General features: G+C 46.7%; 1 protein-coding gene across 1 annotated transcript in view; it reads left to right on the plus strand.

Annotated features, from left to right (window-relative positions):
* COL15A1 (collagen type XV alpha 1 chain) overlaps nt 1–20,169 on the plus strand; it is an 81,784-nt gene that overhangs the window by 34,741 nt on the left and 26,874 nt on the right. Inside the window, exons 9-21 of the mRNA XM_038770329.1 lie at nt 254–307; nt 2,525–2,602; nt 3,022–3,108; nt 5,055–5,180; nt 6,458–6,520; nt 7,872–7,907; nt 9,243–9,383; nt 9,814–9,882; nt 10,248–10,292; nt 11,359–11,403; nt 12,308–12,370; nt 15,042–15,077; nt 15,212–15,295. Coding sequence (XP_038626257.1) covers nt 254–307; nt 2,525–2,602; nt 3,022–3,108; nt 5,055–5,180; nt 6,458–6,520; nt 7,872–7,907; nt 9,243–9,383; nt 9,814–9,882; nt 10,248–10,292; nt 11,359–11,403; nt 12,308–12,370; nt 15,042–15,077; nt 15,212–15,295 — 927 coding nt within the window. The remainder of the gene's footprint in view (nt 1–253; nt 308–2,524; nt 2,603–3,021; nt 3,109–5,054; nt 5,181–6,457; nt 6,521–7,871; nt 7,908–9,242; nt 9,384–9,813; nt 9,883–10,247; nt 10,293–11,358; nt 11,404–12,307; nt 12,371–15,041; nt 15,078–15,211; nt 15,296–20,169) is intronic.

Genomic DNA, 20,169 nt, shown 5'->3' on the forward strand with positions numbered 1-20,169 from the left:
CCAGTTGTCAACTGTGTGATTTTGGGCAAGTCACTTAACTTTTCTGGGCCTCAGTTCCCTCATCTGTAAAATGGGGATGAAGACTGTGAGCCCCCCGTGGGACAACTTGTAATCTCCCCAGAACTTAGAACAGTGCTTTGCACATAGTGTGCGCTTAATAAATGCCATCACCATCATCATCATCATCATGGTCTGGCCCGTCCCACCACGAAGGGACCGAGGTCAAAGTTTGAATGCTGTCGTCTGATTTCAGGGGGGACGAGGACTCCCAGGACCGAAGGGCCAGGCCGGCCCTAAAGGAGAAAAGGTACGCACTCCCTCAGAATGTGGGGGCTCCAGATGGGCCCTTTATCCCCAGATGAGCCATTGAGAGACGGCTCAACCAGGCCAGCAAGAGGATAAAACCCTGCTCTGGTGACCAGTGTACCCTCTGGGGCCAGGGGGTAGGCCCCCTCGCCTTTCCCTCTCCCTCCCGCCCTATGCCACCCTGCCCTTCTCAGGGTTTAGTCCAAATGCTGCCCCTTCTTAACAAGTCTGCCTGCCTCCAAGTCCTGATTTTCCTGTACTGTTCAGCAGTAATGCCTCCCCTTGACCCCAAACGTAAATTGGCAAGGGGAACTCAACACTGAGTCCCTCTTTCAAGAAGAGCTGCTGCCCCTTGGCAGACTGCTGGGTGCTTAAATTCTCTCCAAAGAGCAAGCAAGCAAACACAGACATTGGCCCCCACTAGCCAGCTCCTTGATCCCCGTTCCCGTGTCCGACTGCTCTGTTTCTTTCTACTTATCCCCTCTCAAGCCACCATCCCCCATTCTGCTACCGTTAGAACTTAAATCCTTCCCCCCCATTGAGACTGGTCCAGTAATTCCACTGGGAGATAAGAGTCTGAGCCAGATGGTGTCCAGAAGGGTGGAGAGGACAGGATTTTGAAATATCGTGGAGGAAAAACGGAATGGGAAAGCAATCAATCAATCAGTGATACTGAGCATTTATTGTTCATTCATTCAATCGTATTTATTGAGCGCTTACTGTGTGCAGAGCACTGGACTAAGCACTTGGGAAGTACAAGTTGGCAACATATAGAGATGGTCCCTACCCAACAGTGGGCTCACAGTCTAGAAGGGGGGGACAGAGAACAAAACAAAACATATTAACAAAATAAAATAAATAGAATAAATATGTACAAATAAAATAGAGTAATAAATACGTACAAACATATATACATATATACGGGTGCTGTGGGGAGGGGAAGGAGGTAAGGGGGGGATGGGGGGGAGAGGAAGGAGGGGGCTCAGTCTGGGGGAAGGAGGGGGCTCAGTCCGCAAAGCACTGTGTTAAATGCTTGGGAGAGTACAGTGCAACAGAGTATGAGACGGAGAGGATTTGACAAACTTGTGAGCTTCTGTGACAGGATGGTCGTGGTGATGACTGTAATGGAAGGGAAGAAGGGAATGGAAGTTTCAGAGGAAAAAGTAGGGCTGAAATTTTGGCCTCAATGAGTTTAAGTTTTTAGTGCAAGCTCTCGGACAAAGGGGGAAAGGTGAAACAGTAAGGTAGGGGAGACTTTGGAGTGAGGTGTATAGGTTAGGTTATTTGTTGATAGGTTTAGTTTTAGTGCTAGGATAAATCCAAGTAGCGGAACGATAAGGGTGGCCATTTTAATAAAGGATAGAGGTGATAGCTGAAGCCAGGGAATCACACCCTAACACACATCCAGTTAATCAATTGATGGTATTACCCATCACACAAACCAGCACTGGCCTCACATCCACGGCCAGAGACAATCAAGCCGTGGTTCTAGACTGTGAGCCCGCTGTTGGGTAGGGACTGTCTCTATATGTTGCCAACTTATATTTCCCAAACGCTTAGTACAGTGCTCTGCACACAGTAAGCGCTCAATAAATATGACTGAATGAATGAATGAAGGTTAGGAAGGAATGCAAGAAATAACTCCTGCTAGCAGGAGTTCTACCGTTGTCCCCCTGTGGAAAAGTTCCAAGTCCAGGAGGAGCAGGAAGGGATGGAAGCAGCTTTGGTAATCCCCCACCCATCTGGTTATCGGCAGATTTGATAAGATCAGCTAATGCTTTCTGGGGTAACAATATTTAACAGGCCCTGCTCTGAGTGCCTTGTTTTTCCCTGACTGGCTCTTTCTGGATCTGCGTTTTGCTGCCTTACCTTGATTTGGCTCTTCTGTCAAGTTCCCTCCTTAACCTACCCCCAGCCTCTCTCCACCCCGACATGAGCCCCCCACTAGTGCTTTCAGCTTCCAGGGGAGCTTCCATTTTCCCCAAATCCCCTTCCCTCCAGCCATTTGAACTGTCTTATTCATTCATTTCATTCAGTAGTATTTATTGAGCGCTTCCTGTGTGCAGAGCACTGTACTAAGCACTTAGGTTTGTGTCTGCTCCGAGCAAAGGACCGATCGTTGGCAAGAGAGGAAAAGTCTGCTTTCTAACGCTGAACAGTTTCCCTTTGGAGACAGAATGGGCATCTGTTCTCCCTCTGACATCTACGTTTGCTTTAGGGCGAGGCTGGTGAGGGGCAACCAGGTCTCCCCGGGCTTCCAGGTACCCCAGGGCCAACTGGTCTACCCAGACAACCGGTAGGTTTCCTGAGTACCCCTTGACCACCACTCAGTAGGTTCTCCTCACTTCAGGGGGAAGCAGTAGCGCATAAAGCATGGCAGACAACCCCAAAGGGAGAGGGGAACTCTGTATTTGGGGGAGTAATGGTCTTCCTCCAGGTTCAGAAGACCAGTCCTCTCTCCTCTCCTTCCTCCATTCCCAGCTGAGGGCCTGAAGAGGAAACTGGGGGCCTCACCACTCACTCTGTATGCTTCTGTATGCCAAGAGCTGAGTTGGTCTGGGGTGTCTTTAACTCCTCCTTCCCCAGAATCCCAACTTCTTGCCACCTGCCCTACTGCCGCCCTTTCCAGAATCCTCCAGAACTCCTGACTCTTCCCCCTAACTAGCCCCTACAGTCTCTCAAACCAACCTTCAGAGTTTTTTTTCTCAACTCCAGAATAGACTGGAAACCGACGGCTCCGGGTTTGGCTCCGGCTCTGACTCCGACTCCGAGGATCTCGTAGGAAGTGGTGAATTCCTTAGAGTAAGTCTGTCTGTTTTTGACACCTTTTAATTCTACTGGAAGCCAACTCAGGATGTGGAAGGGAAGGGGTGTGTAGCTTCTTCAGTACCAATATCCCACTAGATTATAAGCTCCCTTTTTATAATAATAATAATGATAGCATTTATTAAGCACTTACTATGTGCAAAGCACTGCTCTAAGCGCTGGGGAGGTTACAAGGTGATCAGGTTGTCTCACATGGGGCTCACAGTCTTAATCCCCATTTTCCAGATGAGGTAACTGGGGCCCAGAGAAGTGAAGTGACTTGCCCAAGGTCACACAGCTGACAATTGGCAGAGCCAGGATTTGAACCCATGACCTCTGACTTCAAAGCCCGTGCTCTTTCCACTGAGTCATGCTGCTTCTCTACATTTTTATGGTATTTGTCAAATGCTTACTATGTGCCAGGCACTGTACTTAGCTCTGCTTAAGGCAGACAGGGATCTTATCGGCCGATTCTACTGTATTGTACTGTCTCAAGTACTTCATAGGAGAAGCAGTGTGGCTCAGTGGAAAGAGCACGGGCTTGGGAGTCATGGGTTCGAATCCCAACTCCACCACTTGTCAGCTGGGTGACTTTGGGCAAGTCACTTCACTTCTCTGTACCTCAGTTCCCTCATCTGTAAAATGGGGACTAAAACTGTGAGCCCCACGTGGGACAACCTGATCACCTCGTATTCCCCTCCCGGAGCTTGGAACAGTGCTTTGCACATAGTAAGCTCTTAACAAATACCATAGTTATTATTATTATTCATATGCTCTGCACACAGTAAGTGCTCAGTAAATATCACTGATAGGTTGACTTGTACCAGGATAACATGGAGTAAGCTTGTGTACTCTGTAATTCTCTGGAGAAGACACTAATGCTAGGAAAAGTCCAGGGAAAACATGGAAGAGGCAGACCAGCAGCTAGATGGATAGAGACCATAACAATGATAAGGGAAGAACCATTGGAAAGGTTGTGGATTATGACAGAGGACAGGACGTTCTGGAGAAAGTATATCCATGGAGTTCCTATGAATCGGAAATGACTCGATGGCATTTAATAATAATAATAACTCTGTAAGGCTGCTAGGAGCTGGATAATTACCCAAAAATCAATTCAGTCATAGTCTTAAGACCACAGTCTGAATGGCAGCGGTTAGAGACCTAAATCATGAGAATGCAGTCCAATCCACAGGGAAAATATTAAAATTCAATGATCAAAAATGTCAAAAATAATATGATCAACATTCCTTGGTTGCCTCATCACTCTAGGCAAACTGTCCATGTGATTAGTCCAGCACTCAATAAATATCACTGATTCATTGCAGAGCACTGTAGTAAGCACTTGGGGTGGAAGACAAAGCCTCTGCCCTCAAGGATTTTGCAATCTAACGGGAATTTTACAGTGTCAGTTGAAGAATTTGAAAAACAGAGCTAGAGAACAGATCTCTCTCCCTGTATACCCAAGATGTGCTCTGAAAAAGGACAGAGTGAAGTGATCTCAGTTTTATGAAGTCAAAGGTGAGTTAAAAGCAGTCAAGGTTAGGCCGTGAAAAACAGTGCAACCAGGAAACTAATTCCAAACTCTAGTTTTACGATGAAGAACTGGGTTTGCTTTACCCAAATTCAGTTTGAGCTGCCAAAAGTGTGTGCACAGAAATGATCCAATCTCTGATGGGGATATCCCAAACTACAACTCTAGACTGTAAACTCATTATGGGCAGGAAATGTACCCGTTAATTCCATTTTACTGTTCTCTCCCAAGCACTTAGTACAATGTTCCTCACATAATAAGTGCTTAATAAATTCCGTAGATGAGCGCAGTTCTTTCTGTAAGCACTTGACTATAAGTGCATTATGGGCTGGGATCGTTTTTACTAATTCTATAAGCAGTAAGCACTCAATGCATACCATTGATTTCTAATAGCATTTCTATATTCCAGGGCCCTCCTGGGCCTCCTGGGCCCCCAGGATTACCTGGTCCTCCTGGAAAACCAGGATCAGAAATATTTATGGGGCCCACAGGCTCACCTGGAGAAGATGGACCAACTGGGGAACCAGGGCCTCAGGTGAGTCTGAATAGCAATCTCACTTCTCTTAACCTCTTTTTATCAGGTTTCAATCGTCTCTGCTAAGGGGCCTGGGATGATATGGATAAGCACAGTTTACGGATCACCCCTAATTTTCATTTCGGCACTGCTTATCTTTTCACAAGAGCTGCTACCAAATAGCCCGATTGATTTGGATTTCCCCTCTTCTCCCTTCCTGGGTCACTCCGCTGTGGAAGTACTCCATATCTGGACTCCAGGAGAGAGGAGGGAGGGCAGAAAGGGGGCCGGATGATCCATTAAACCAGAATATGATCTGAACATAAGAAAATGGCTCATAACCTCCATGTTCCTCCCTTGAGTTGGCAGGACTCATGCTGTTCCTCACTACAACGCTACATTCTAGGAAACCTGAACTCCAGAGAACTGCTGAAAGCAGGAGATAGGAACCTGGTGGGGATAGGAGAAATGTAACTGGAATTCCCAAGCAGGAAGGCGGTGCTGAGTTGGGCTGGAATGAATGGGGATGGGCTGAACTGTGTTAGGCCACGAAGGAGGCAGGAATGGTGGAGGCATGAGGAGCATCTGAGGCGGAAGGAGGAAGTCAAAAGGGCCCAGGAGGCCCAAGAGACAATCAGATGCCAATGAAAACCTTAGAGCCAAAGCCTGAAGATCAGAGCTTGGAGAAGAACCAAGCTGGTAGTTCTGTCCCCGTCTTCCCGGCTGTAAAGTGGGAAGGAATTGGGCAGGAAGCAAAGTATTCCTACTCGGTGAGTATAGTATACACAAATTTGGTGAGACAACTGGCAAATCAGAAGGGAGAGAAGACAGGGCAGGGAATCTTGAACGAGAAGCAGGTTACACTCACCCGGGAGGGAATCAGCCTGGGAATTTTTGTCTCACAACCCCGAGACTCCTGGAAAGCCTAGAGGCAGGTACAAGCTCACTAGTATTCCTTCTCCAAGAGGAAAGGTAGCCGTGGTCTCTAGGTGTGAGTGGCAGGGACAGGAAGCACCCATTTCTGGCCTTGGTAGTCCCACGTCAGAGAGTATGGATCCCTTCCCAAAGGAGGAAACTGCTGAGGCTTCTCCAGAGGAAAAACACAATTTTGAATCAAACGGTTTAGGTAAATGGGTCTGGAAAGAGAGGCAGGGGAATGGCTGAAATGGGGGAGGCTCTATGTGTGGGAAGCTAGAATCAGTTCGTGGCCCTTCTGACCACTCTGGACAGGCACAAGACAAGGTGGCCCGGAAGTCTTTTCTAGATTTTTGTGTGACTATGTTACTGATGTTTCACAGGGTCCTGAAGGCCATCCTGGACTTAAAGGAGCTGCTGGCCTTCCGGGATTGAAGGGAGAAAAGGTAAGCTAAAGCTTGAAGGGTCCAAACCCAACTCCGGAAGTGATAGTGGTCACGGATGTGCTTCATTCCTTGGAGAAACTGAGTGAGCCTGACTACCCCTTTGGGACAGACTAAAGTTCCCCGAGGCCGGCAGTGATCTAGAAAAATCTCCAAAATAGACCAGGAATGTTTTGGCAATTTAGGACGTTATAGAATAACAACACCTGAAACCTGCCCTTTCTCTTCTTCCAATGCACTTCCCTACTGTTTATCCCCCTTATTCCTTTCCACAGGCCTGTGAGGTAGGGAATAGTAGTTCTCATTTTCCAGTGATAATGGCAGAGTCGGACAAGAACCCAGGTTCTCCCTAAAACCATGCTCTTCCCAGGAGACCACACTGCCTCCAGTTCTGGATAAGGACATTCAAAAGCTGAAAGCTTCCTAATCATAACTGATGGACCCAAGCTGGATTTCAAATTTATGGGAGGCTGATCTGGCAAGGGGGTGGAGGGATGGGGTCTTTGTTTTTTAAATTACAACCAGAAAAATACACTTCATGAAAAAGCATAGTTCTCAGAAACAAGTGGGGGAAATTGCCTGGTCTCAGGGAGCCTATTTGTCATGGATGGTATGATTTATAAAACATTTAAATTACAGGCAAGCACATGTACAGATAGCCCACTACAACTCACAGAACAAGCCATGCATAACGGGGGCCATCCATCCTTCCAGCGAGATCAATGGAAATCAATCCTGGACCACTGCAATATTTTCCTCTGAAATAAGCTATGAATCTTAATTGGAAAAGTACTAGGCTCTAGAATAGAGGTGGGGCTGGGCTCTAGAGCTGTGATTCTCAAGAGTGGTCATCTGATTTGGGTGTGCTGCCCACCTCCAAATAATCAGATATTCAAAGTAATAAGAGAAGCAGTGTGGCCTAGCAGATTGAACAACAGGCCTGGGAGACGGAAGGACTTGGGTTCTAATCCTAGCTCTTTCACTTGTCTACTGTGTGACCTTGGGCAAATCACTTGATTTCTCTGTGCCTCAGTTATCTCATCTGTAAAATGGGGATTAAGACTGTGGGCCCCATGAGGGACTGGGTCCAACCTGATTAGCTTACAACAGTCTTTGACACGTAATAAGTGCTTAACAAATACCATCATCAATATTATTATCTTTATTATAATTATTATGGTCTGCAGCCAGTCAGACAGGTCCCAACACATCAATGATCCCAAAGGTAACTGCTAGGCTCTGAATGAATGTGTTTTCCTTTTGAATGATTCTAATTGTCGTATTTATTGAGCGCTTACTGTGTGCAGAGCACGGTACTAAGCGCTAATGAGCCTCCACTGCTTTTATTTTTCAGGGAGCAGAAGGCCCCCGTGGTCCCACTGGCCCTAAGGTAAAGGGGACAGGGGTACTATTGGTGTACTTTAATACACTGTCTTTTCTCTTTTATCGCATGGGCTTCGTTCTCCAAGAACCTCGCACTGAGGCAAAATCCCATCCTAGCATTCACGTCCCGTACAGGGATGTGCACATGGGCCCAACTGTTCTGCTAGGCCTCGCATTCCCTCCCAACAGGTGCACACTGCTTGAAGTACTCTCCTGAGTTCCCCAACAGCACTCTGGCCAAAACTTGCAGTGAAAAGCATGTTGTGGGGCAATTTTCTTTGTGACGGTGAAATGTGGCCCACAAGGGAACAAAACAAGACACAAACAAATACGTTTGGTCAGAGTAAAATGATGGAAGGATGGATGCAGGCTTGGAAAATTTGGAATTGGAATCTAGTTCCCCTTAGCTGCCCAGAGCAGGGCTGCAGGAGAGAGACCAGCTCCTCCACGGCTCCCACCCAAATAACAGTTATTCCACTGGTTTCCAATCAGTCAATTGTACTTACTGAGCATTTACTGAGGGCAGAGAGCAGTACGAAGGGCTTGGGAGAGTACAAAATAACAGTGTTGCTGCCCACAACGAGCTTACGGTCTAGAGGGGGAGACAGACATTAATATAAATAAATTTGGATATGGACATAAGTGTTTTGGGGTTGAGGGGGTGCTGAATAAAGGGAGCAAATCAGGGTGATGCAGAAGGGATTGGGAGGAGAGGAAATGAGGGTTTAGTCAGGGAAGGCCTCTTGGAGGAGATGGGCCTTCAGTAAGGCTTGAAGGTGGGGAGAGTCATTGTCTGTCGATTAGGAAGAGGGAGAGCATTCCAGGCCAGAGGCAGGACGTGGAAAGGGAGAAGAAATGAAGTGTCCGAAGCCATAGTGATACTTGAAAGGGTAGGCCCTCTCCAGCCATCACTTCCTCTCCCCCCAGACAGGCTTCCAGCTACAGTAGGTGTAGGGCAACCTGGAAGGGGAATCTTTTACCTTCCCTCAATGCCATCATCTTCTTCCCCCATCACTCCCACCTGATCCCCGTTAGCTTCCAGTCTGTAGAATACATTTGCTTTTTTCACAGCAAATTTCCGACTTGCAGCCTTTAGGCTAATGGTGGGCAGAAGTAATATTCGTTTTCCTCCACTACCCACTCTGCTTCCCCCACAAGTGCATTCGAATGACTTTAACCAATGACCTCAGAATGAAAATAAAGCGGATTATCAATCAGCCTTTCGCACCACAAAGAAACAGCTGCAATTCATCACTTTAATGAAGAGAGGGAATGGTAGTAAGAGCAGGGAGCCATCCTGCTCCCGGAGCCTCTGTGATGGAAGTAACACTTTTCCTTTCAGGGAGACCCAGGAAACAGAGGATTACCTGGACCTCCAGGGAGAGATGGAGAAACAGGCCAGCCTGGGGGAGTTGGTCCTCCTGGTCCTCCTGGTCCTCCTGGTCCACCTGGCCCTCACTATGGAATGGGGTTTGGATTTGAGGTAAGTATATGTGAGTTTTGACTAGATGGTTCCCTTTGGGGGGAAAAAAATCACCATAGCTAAGGCAAACAGTCCAATTGATCGTGCTTATAGAGCACTTGCACAGTACTAAGCACTTGGGGGAGTTTGTAGACATGATAACTGCCCACAGGGAGTTTATAGGCTGGATATTTTATGGTCCATTGCTCAAGGAACTCCTCCGCCCTCTGGTCTGTCAGGAGGTCGGAAGGGTGAGAGAGAGAGAGAGAGAGAGAGAGAGAGAGAGAGAGAGAGAGAGAGAGAATGTGTTTGTGTGTGTGTTTCTTCTCAACTTTGAGCAATTAGGGATCTACTGATTGGAGCGGAGAACTCCAGCTCTGGAGAAACGGCAGACCGTGGGCAGAAATCTCCCCTCTCCCAGCTCCAATCACGGTTTTCACTTCTTTTCTAGGATATGGAAGGCTCGGGGAGCCTGATTTTATCAAGCGAGCCTAGAACTGCAGCTCCGACGGTGTCAAACGTAAGCTGGGGTTTGAAATCACGATTGCAAGCACTCGGGTGATCTGAAGCTAATCCATCGGCCAGGCAAAGCCTGGGAAATTCATGTAAACCCAGTCAAAGGCTAAAGTGCTTCTGTCCACAAGCTAAATGTGTTTTCTTACTAATTCTAGTGACCCTTTGGACTTCGTGCTCAGCAAAAAATGGTTATTTTGTTAATAGCCTATAAGCCACATAAATCAATCAATGGTATTTATTGAGTGCTTACTGTGTGCAGAGCACTGTACTTAGCATTAAGGAGAGTGCAATAAAGCAGGAGTTGGTAGACACCTTCCAATATATGTACAAACATTTGAGTATTTGAAAAGTCAAAATTTTTTATTTTAGGGTTTGGTTGGAAGCACAGGACAGCAAGGACCAATCGGAAAAAAGGTAAGCGCCCTCAAAGTCTGCTTTTGGAAGGTTGGTAGGACCCTGTGGTTTATATTCATAAGGCCAGCTAGCATGAGCCTGTTGTTGGGTAGAGACCATCTCTATGTTGCCTACTTGTACTTCCCAAGCGCTTAATACAATGCTCTGCACACAGTAAGCGCTCAATAAATGCGATTGAATGAATGAACGAATTATTTTTTTAAATTAAAGCCTTTTCTGTCAATCTTGGTTCAAACACACGTGCTAGAAATAAGGCTGCAAGATTAACCCATTCATTCATTCAATCATATTTATTGAGCGCTTACTGTGCGCAGAGCACTGTACTAAGCGCTTGGGAAGTACAAGTTGGCAACATATAGAGACGGTCCCTACCCAACAGTGGGCTCGCAGTCTAGAAGAACTCAACTATAGCAGGGTGTGTCACCGTGATTTGCTCCCTTTATTCACCCCTCCCTCAGCCCCAAAGCACTTATGTCATCCTCATCATCATCAATCGTATTTATTGAGCGCTTACTGTGTGCAGAGCACTGTACTAAGCGCTTGGGAAGTACAAATTGGCCTCCATATCTAAAATTTATTTCTGTGTGATTGACAAACATTTTGAGCCCAGATTTCCCCTTCTGGCTCCCCAGAAAAGAGTGTAGTTTATCGGAACCCCCTGATAATCCCAAATGTTGCAGTGGTATCAGTAACTTGAAATTTCTCCCCCAAATCAATCAATCAGTTGCATTTATTTGTTGCAGTGGTATCAGTAACTTGAAATTTTTTCCCTGACAAACCTCAAGAGCCAAATGGGTTTCATCTTTTATGTCATCAGCCCACCCTTTTGGGCAAGGAAGTGAGGTGGGAGAGTTGAGAGGGGAAACATCTGAACTGTAGCAGTCAGAGGAAAGATTAAGTGTTGGGGACACGAGACCTCGGCTATTGCCATGACCCGCAGTGCTCAGCTCTCGTGGACTGAGTGGACCAGGTGTGGTCCTGCGGCCCTGTGAAGCCCAGCGGGAACAGGATTTGTTCTGGGCTTCCAGCTAATTCCCCTGATGACCCGAACCTCTCTCTGTCTCAGGGTGAAAAGGGCGAGGTTGGTCCGTCTGGCGAAGCAGGCCCCAAGGTGAGACGTCAATTTGGGAACGGTCTGGACCTATGGCATCCCAGGGCCCCTTAAGAAGCAGTGTGGCCCAGTGGAAAGAGCACAAACCTGGGGGTCAGAAGGACCTGGGTTCTAATTCCAGCTCTGCCACCTGCCTGTTGGGAAAACCACTTAACTTTTCTGTGCCTCAGTTCCCTCATCCGGAAAATGGGGATTAAGACTGAGCCCCATGGGACAGGAACTGTGTCCAGCCTGATTTCCTTGTATCTACCCCAGGGCTTAGAATAGTGCCTAATTAACAAATACCATTTGAAAAAAAACAACAAGCCCAGCAACTGTTCCGCGGTTAGAGTGGTTGCTTCCTTCCCTGCATCATCACTTCAGCTTAGAACAGCGCTTGGCACATAGTAAGCGCAGAGAAGCGGCGTGGCTCAGTAGAAAGAGCACGGGCTTTGGAGTCCGAGGTCATGGGTTCGAATCCCGACTCCGCCACATCTGCTGTGTGACCTTGGGCAAGTCACTTAACTTCTCTGAGCTTCAGTTACCTCATCTGTAAAATGGGGATTAAGACCGTGAGCCCCACGTGGGACAACTTGATCACCTTGTAGCCCCCCAGCGCTTAGAACAGTGCTTTGCACATAGTAAGTGCTTAATAAATGTCATTATTATTATTAATAATAAACAAATGCCATCATTATTATTATTATTATTATTCTATGGGGCTTGAGTACGGGCAACTGCAGATTCTGGCATTAGTTCACTGCTTCGAGCGAGTGTCCTGCCTGTCACTGGGGTTGGGGGCTCTTGCTGCATCCAAAGGGGTCCCAGTTCGGAGGGGAAACTGGTCCTAGCAGCTTGTATAGGCCGAAGGCAAAGTCCACCGGTCCACTTTTGGAAATCGCAGTATCTGCTTTTCTTTCGGCAGGGCGTCAAAGGTCAAAATGGAAAGCCGGGCTTCCCTGCCGTTGCTGGACGTCCAGGACATGTGGTCAGTGTTAGGGTCAAAAGTGGTTTTTAATTATTTAAGAAATGCCCAGCGGACTGAATCTCTGTCTCCGGCTGGGAATGCCAGGGAACATGGAGGAACCGGGAGCAGCCAGATTAGGGGGACGTGAAGGAGGATTGCTGAGGTCAGTGAGGGATATGTGGGCAAGAGAAGCAGCATGGCTTAGTGGAAAGAGCCCGGGCTTGGGATTCAATCAATAAATCAATCAATTGTATTTATTGAGCGCTTACTGTGTGCAGAGCACTGTACTAAGAGCTTGGGAAGTACAAGTTGGCAACATATACTGACAGTCCCTACCCAACAGCAGGCTCTCAGTCTAGAAGGGAGAGACAGACAACAAAACGAAACATATTAACCAAATAAAATAAATGGAATAAATATGTACAAGTAAAATAAATAAATAAATAGAATAATAAATATGCACAAACATATATACACATATACATATATACAGGTGTTGTGGAGAGGGGAAGGAGGTAAGGCGGGGGAGAGGAAGGAGGGGGCTCAGTCTGGGAATTAACTCATTTCTACCCCAGAACGTAGAACAGTGTTTGGTACATAGTAAGCACTTAGCTGTGTGATTTTGGGCAAGTCACTTAACCTCTCTGTGCCTCAGTTACCTCATCTGTGAAATGGGGATTGACTGTGAGCCCCACGTGGGAAAACCTGATGACCTTGTATCAACCCCAGTGTTTAGAACAGTGCTTGGCCCATAGTAAACGTTTAACAAATACCATAATTATTATTAAGTGCTTAGTACAGTGCTCTGAACACAGTAAGTGTTCAATAAATATGATTGACTGAGTGATCAGGGTGAGGCTGCAGGAGCAGCAGGAAACCAGAGAAGAGTTAAGGGCTCCCCCAGATTAGGCTGCAGGTTGGGTCTGGTCAAAGATATCCTGGTCAGTCCTTAAAACAGGACTTGAGGAGACAGTGTGGCCTAGTTGAAAAAGGACAGTACTGGGAGACAGGAGGCCTGGGTTCTAATTCCGGTGCCATCACTGCCTGCTGTTTAATTTTAGGCAAATCTCTTTTAACTTCTCTGTGCCTCAATTTCCTCATCTGTAAAATGGTGCTTAAACACCTGTTCTCCCTCTCCCTCTTTGGCTGTGATTCCTGTGTGGGACAGGGACTATTTCTGATTTGATTGTATTGGCTCTATCCTAATAATAATAATAATAATGGCATTTATTAAGTGCTTACTATGTGCAAAGCACTGTTCTAAGTGCTGGGGAGGTTACAAGGTAAACAGGTTGTCCCACGTGGGGCTCACAGTCTTATTCCCCATTTTACAGCTGAGGGAACTGAGGCACAGGGAAGGGAAGTGACTTGCCCAAAGTCACACAGCTGACAAGGGGCAGAGCCGGGATTAGAACCCATGACCTCTGGCTCCAAAGCCCGCACTCTTTCCACTGAGCCACGCTGCTTCTCTAGCACTTAGCTCAGTGCCTGGCACTTAACCAATATCACAGTTATTATTATTATTTGGACAAGTCTTTCTCCCCACTTCTGGGATCAGCCGGTTTCAGTCTGCCAGTCGGTTGTATTTATTGAGTGCTTACTGTGTGCAGAACACTGTACTAAGCGCTTGGGAGCCCAATAAGACAAGGTTGACAGGAATAAAGAGGTTTTAGATCTTCAATCAACAGCCTAGAGAGCTCTAGATGGAGGAGTGGGTCTGGAGTAGGTGCAGAAATGGCATTTTCCCTGGACTTTCCCAGAGAGACCAGGGCGGAAACACAGGGGAAGCGCTAAAGAAGCAGTGTGGCCTAGTGGATAGAGCTCGGCCCTGGAAACCAGAAAGACCTGGGTTCTAATCCCGGCCCCACCACTTCTCTGCTGTGTGAACTTGGGCTTCTCTGTGCCTCGGTTGCCTTATCTGTAAAATGGGGATGAACACTGTGAACCCCATGTGGGACAGGGACTGTGCAGAGAAGCAGCGTGGCTCAGTGGGAAAAGCCCGGACTTGGGAGTCGGAGGTCGTGGGTTCTAATCCCGGCTCCGCCACTTGTCGGCTGTGTGACTTTGGGCGAGTCACTTCGCTTCTCTGGGCCTCAGTTACCTTATCTGTAAAATGGGGATGAACACTGTGAACCCCACGTGGGACAGGGACTGTGCAGAGAAGCAGCGTGGCTCAGTGGGAAGAGCCCGGACTTGGGAGTCAGAGGTCGTGGGTTCTAATCCCGGCTCCGCCACTTGTCGGCTGTGTGACTTTGGGCAAGTCACTTTGCTTCTCTGGGCCTCAGTTACCTCATCTGGAAAATGGGGACTGTGAGCCTCATGTGGGACAACCTGATTACCTTGTATCCCCCCAGCGCTTAGAGCAGTGCTTGACACAGAGTAAGCGCTTAACAAAATCCATCATTAATTAATTAATTAATTAGGACTCATTACCTTGTAACCACCCCAGTGCTTAGTATAGTGCCTGGCACATAGCGCTTTACAAATACCACAATTATTATTCATTCATTCGATCATATTTATTGAGCGCTTACTGTGTGCAGAGCACTGTACTAAGCGCTTGGGAAGTCCAAGTTGGCAACATACAGAGACGGTCCCTACCCGACAGTGGTCTCACATTATCACCATCGTTATCGTTAACCATCGTCATAATTATTATTATCTTTAAGCGCTTGTTTTCCATCTCCTACAGGGTTCGAAGGGAGAAAAGGGGGATCATGGGCTGAAGGTAAGTCCTCAGGAGCCCGGAGATACGGGATCAATTTAATTCCGACTCGTTTGGACTCAATCATTCATTCATTCATTCATTCAATCGTATTTATTCGCTTACTGACTGAATGTCCACTCTGCTTCCGCACTCAGGGGGAACCGGGCCTCGACGGAGCCAGCGTGGTGGGACCGCCAGGACCACCTGGGCCTCCAGGAAGAATGGTGGTTGTGCACAGTGTGAGTACCTTGCAGGACCTGAGCTTTCCTGCCTGACTTTTTTTAATAGTATAAATTAAGCGCTTACTATGTGTCAAACACTGTTCTAAGCGCTGGGGTAGGCTCAAGTTAATTAGGTTGGACACCGTCCCTATCCCACGTGGAGCTCACGGTCTGAGTTGGAGGAGAACAGGTATTTTAATCCCCATTTTACAGTCGAGGAAACTGAAGCCCAGAGAAGTGAAGTGACTTGCCCAAGGTCACCCAGCAATCAACTGGCCCTGTGGGGATTAGAACCCAGCTCCTCCAACTCCCAAGCCTGTGCTCTTTCCACAGAGCCATGCTGCCTCTCAGCGTGGCTCAATGGGAAGAGCCTGGGCTTGGGAGTCAGAGGTTATGGGTTCGAATCCTGGCTCTGCCAATTGTCAGCTGCGTGACTTTGGGCATGTCACTTCACTTCTCTGTGCCTCAGTTACCTCATCTGTAAAATGGGGATGAAGACTATGAGCCCCGTGTGGGCCAATCTGATCACCTTGTATCCTTCCCACCGCTTAGAACGGTGCTTTGCACATAGTAAGTGCTTAGCAAATGCCATTATTATTATTATTCTCCAGAAAAGGTTTATCCAGCTGGGAAATTACCCACCCACCTCTCTCCTAGCATTTCTTCTTCCCTCACTCGCCACTCTCCCAAGCACTATTTGAAAAATCTCACCCTACCAACTCCACCTCAAACTCAGGTCTGCTGTCACCATTCCACCACCACCCCGTCTCGACTGTAAGCTCCCTGTGGGTAGGGAATGTATTTGTTTATTGTTGTATTGTAATCTCCCGAGTGCTCAGTACAGTGTTCTTTTAGACTGTGAGCCCACTGTTGGGTAGGGACTGTCTCTATATGTTGCCAATTTGTACTTCCCAAGTGCTTAGGACAGTGCTCTGCACATAGTAAGCGCTCAATAAATACGATTGATGATGATGATGTTCTGCACACAGTAAGCACTCTATAAATACGCTTGACTGACTCTGGGACCGTGGGCTCTCACAGGGACATAGATGGCTACTGGCATTAGAGGCGGAGGTCATGGGTTCTTATCCCGGCTCCGCCACTTGTCAGCTGTGTGACTTTGGGCAAGTCACTTCACTTCTCTGGGCCTCAGTTACCTCATCTGTAATATGGGGATTAAGACTGTGAGCACCACATGGGACAACCTGATGATCCCCCCAGCGCTTAGAACAGTGCTTTGCACATAGTAAGCGCTTAATAAATACCATCATCATCATTATTATTATTATTATTATTATTATTATTATTAGACTCAGAAGGTAAATACCATCATCATCATCATTATTATTATTATTATTATTAGACTCAGAAGGAGGAGGAAGAAAGCAATTGGGCCTAGAGGGATAAGGAGATGGGGAGAGACTGGTCCAGAACTGGTAGAGGATGAGGGAGAACAAGGCTGACTCTTGGGAAGCAGCGTGGTTTAGTGGTTGGAATACAGGCTTAGGAGCCAGAAGGACCTGGGTTCTAATCACGGCTCCGCCTCGTGGGTCACCTCAGACAAGTCACTTGGCTCTTCTGGGCCTCAGTTACCTCATCTGGAAAATGGGGACTAAGAGTGTGAGCCCCCTGTGGAACAGGGACTGCACCCAACCTGATTAACTTGTATCTACCCCAGCTCTTGGCACAGTGCTTGATACATAATAAGCACTTAATAATGATGGCATTTATTAAGCGCTTACTATGTGCAAAGCACTGTTCTAAGCACTGGGGAGGTTACAAGGTGATCGGGTTGTCCCACAGGGGGCTCACAGTCTTAATCCCCATTTTACAGATGAGGGAACTGAGGCCCAGAGAAGTTAAGTGACTTGCCCAAAGTCACACAGCTAACAATTGGCAGAGCCGGGATTTGAACCCATGACCTCTGACTCCAAAGCCTGTGCTCTTTCCACTGAGCCACGCTGCTTGAGCCCCCTCCTTCCTCTCCCCCTCACCCCCCTCTCCATCCTCCCCATCTTACCTCCTTCCCTTCCCCACAGCACCTGTATATATATGTATATATGTGTGTACATATTTATTACTCTATTTATTTATTCATTTATTTTACTTGTCCATATCTATTCTATTTATTTTATTTTGTTAGTATGTTTGGTTTTGTTCTCTGTCTCCCCCTTTTAGACTGTGAGCCCACTGTTGGGTAGGGACTGTCTCTATATGTTGCCAACTTGTGCTTCCCAAGTGCTTAGTACAGTGCTCTGCACACAATAAGCGCTCAATAAATATGAATGATTGATTGACTGATTCTTATTACAAGCGCTGTAATGATGATGATGATTTTTTGGCTGGGTAAAACTTTCCCCCGTAAAGAACATAGATTTGAGAGACTGTTCCTCTTCAAGCAGGACTTATGGATGTTCTGTCTACCTCATTCAAAATAGTATTTGAGTGTCTACTGGGTAAAGCGCACTGTACTAAGCACGTGGGATTTACATAACCATCAAAAGACACATTCCCTGCCCACAGAGAGCTTACAATACTCTGCAGCCTCCTGAGTTGGAACATTCCCCATCCAGAGGGTCTGCCCATCATCCCCCCACCCCTCAAGCTCAATGGTCCCCAGTAGGCAAGGAATACTGGGAGCACCAGTATCTGAGCAGAAGCAGTGTAGCTTAGTGGAAAGTGCACCCGCCTGAGAATCAGAGGACCCGTGTTCTAATCAATCAATCATATTTATTGAGCGCTTACTGTGTGCAGAGCACTGTACTAAGCGCTTGGGAAGTACAAGTTGGCAACATATAGAGACAGTCCCTTCTAATCCCAGCTCCGCCACTCGTCTGCTGTGTGACCTTGGGTAAATCGCTTGACTTCTCTGTTACCTCATCTCTAAAATGGGGATAAGACTGTGAGCCCCATGTCAATCAATCAATCCATCAATCAATCGTATTTATTGAGCGCTTACTGTGTGCAGAGCGCTGTACTAAGGTCTTGGGAAGTACAAGTTGGCAACACATAGAGAAGGTTTAAAAAAGTTTAAAAAAGTAAGTAACAAAGTAAAGTAAAAAAGTCAGTAAAAAAGTGAAGTAAGAAAAGTTTTGAAAAGTAAGTAAAAAAAGTAAAGTAAAAAAGTTTAAAAAGTAAAGTAAAAAAAGTTTGAAAAAGTAAAAAAGTAAAGTAAAAAAAGTTAAAAGTAAGTAAAAAAAAGTAAAAATTTAGTAAAATTGAAATAAAAAAAAAGTCCACGAGGTTGGAGCGTATACTATCGTGAAAGAGTGCTGCTGGATTTGGAGCACAAGAGGAAAATTAGTCAAGGACAGAAACAAACCAGTCCTAGGGAGGACAGGGTTAAGTCCCTGTAGCTCGGGGCTCTGAAACCAAGTGAATTAACGGCTCCAGGGAACCCATCCAAACCCCAGATTCGCTAGTAACTCCAACAAACACATCGCATTGGTCTGCCTGCCAGGAAGTAAGGCCATCCCAGGATGCGAACCTGTCATCTCCCAACCCACAGGGTCCCGTTGGCCCCCCCAGATACTTGTAGTGGCCTCCCCATGACTGGCCTCTCCAAGTGGACGGTCAAATTCTGGATTTTTAGCTCAACGTTAGCAAGGAGGACCCTCTACGGTGGTTTTTCCAGGTTTGGCCTGCAGACGATTTCTGTACATACCTAACGTAGAGACGGCTACAGAGAGATCAAGAGAGACAAAGGTAGCTAGAGAAAACGAGACTGCTAGGCAGCCAGAAAGGGTGTATCAGAGATTGAGAAACAAATGGAAAATGAGTGAAATTGTGATGGGAGCAGGGTACAGGTACAGAAATTATATTTTAAAATAAGCTGCATGTTCCCTGTTCTACTTTTTTTTATAATCCCAGCTCCCATCCCCACCTCTTGGAAAAGCCTGTCCAACCCACTGAGATATTCCATACTTCGGACGTTATTTTGGCCCAAATGTACCAAGAGAACCAAATGACTCAATAATATTTTTTTATCTCAATTCATAAAAGGAGCAGGATAATAAGTTGGGGTCTCTGATTGCCCGTACCCTGGTCCAGTCAGAAGCAGTGTGGCCTAATGGATAATAATAATAATAAAGATGGTATTTGTTAAGCTCTTACTATAGAACCCAGGCCTGAGAGTCAGAAGGACTTGGGTTCTAGTCCCGGCTCCACCCCTCGTCTGCTGTGTGACCTCGGGGAAGTCACTTCATTTCTCTGTGCCTCAGTTACCTCATCTGGAAAATGGGGATTAAGACTGTGAGCTCCATGTGAGACATGGACTGTGTCCAACTTAGTAATAATAATAATAATGATAGCATTTATTAAGTGCTTACTATGTGCCAAGCACTGTTCTGAGCGCTGGGGAGGTTACAAGGTGATCAGGTTGTCCCACAGGGGGCTCACAGTCTTCATTCCCACATTACAGATGAGGACACTGAGGCACAGAGAAGTTAAGTGACTTGCCCAAAGTCACACAGCTGGCAATTGGCGGACCCGGGATTTAAACCCATGACCTCTGACTCCAAAGCCCGGGCTCATCCCACTGAGCCACGCTGCTTCTCTACTTCCCAAGTGCTTAGTACAGGGCTCTGCACACGGTCAGCGCTCAGTAAATACAATGGAATGAATGAATGAAGTGACTTGGTTGATTAGCTTGTATCTACCCCAGTGTTTAGAATCACTCAATCAATCAATCGCATTTATTGAGCGCTTATTGTGTGCAGAGCACTGTACTAAGCACTTGGGAAGTCCAAGCTAGCAACATCTAGAGACGGTCCCTACCCAACAGTGGGCTCACAGTCTGAAAGGGGGAGACAGAGAACAAAACCAAACATACTAACAAAATAAAATAAATAGAATAGATATGTACAAGTAAAATAAATAAATAGAGTAATAAA

This window comes from Tachyglossus aculeatus, chromosome X3 (assembly GCF_015852505.1).
Source record: "Tachyglossus aculeatus isolate mTacAcu1 chromosome X3, mTacAcu1.pri, whole genome shotgun sequence".
NCBI classification, from domain to species: Eukaryota; Metazoa; Chordata; class Mammalia; order Monotremata; family Tachyglossidae; genus Tachyglossus; species Tachyglossus aculeatus.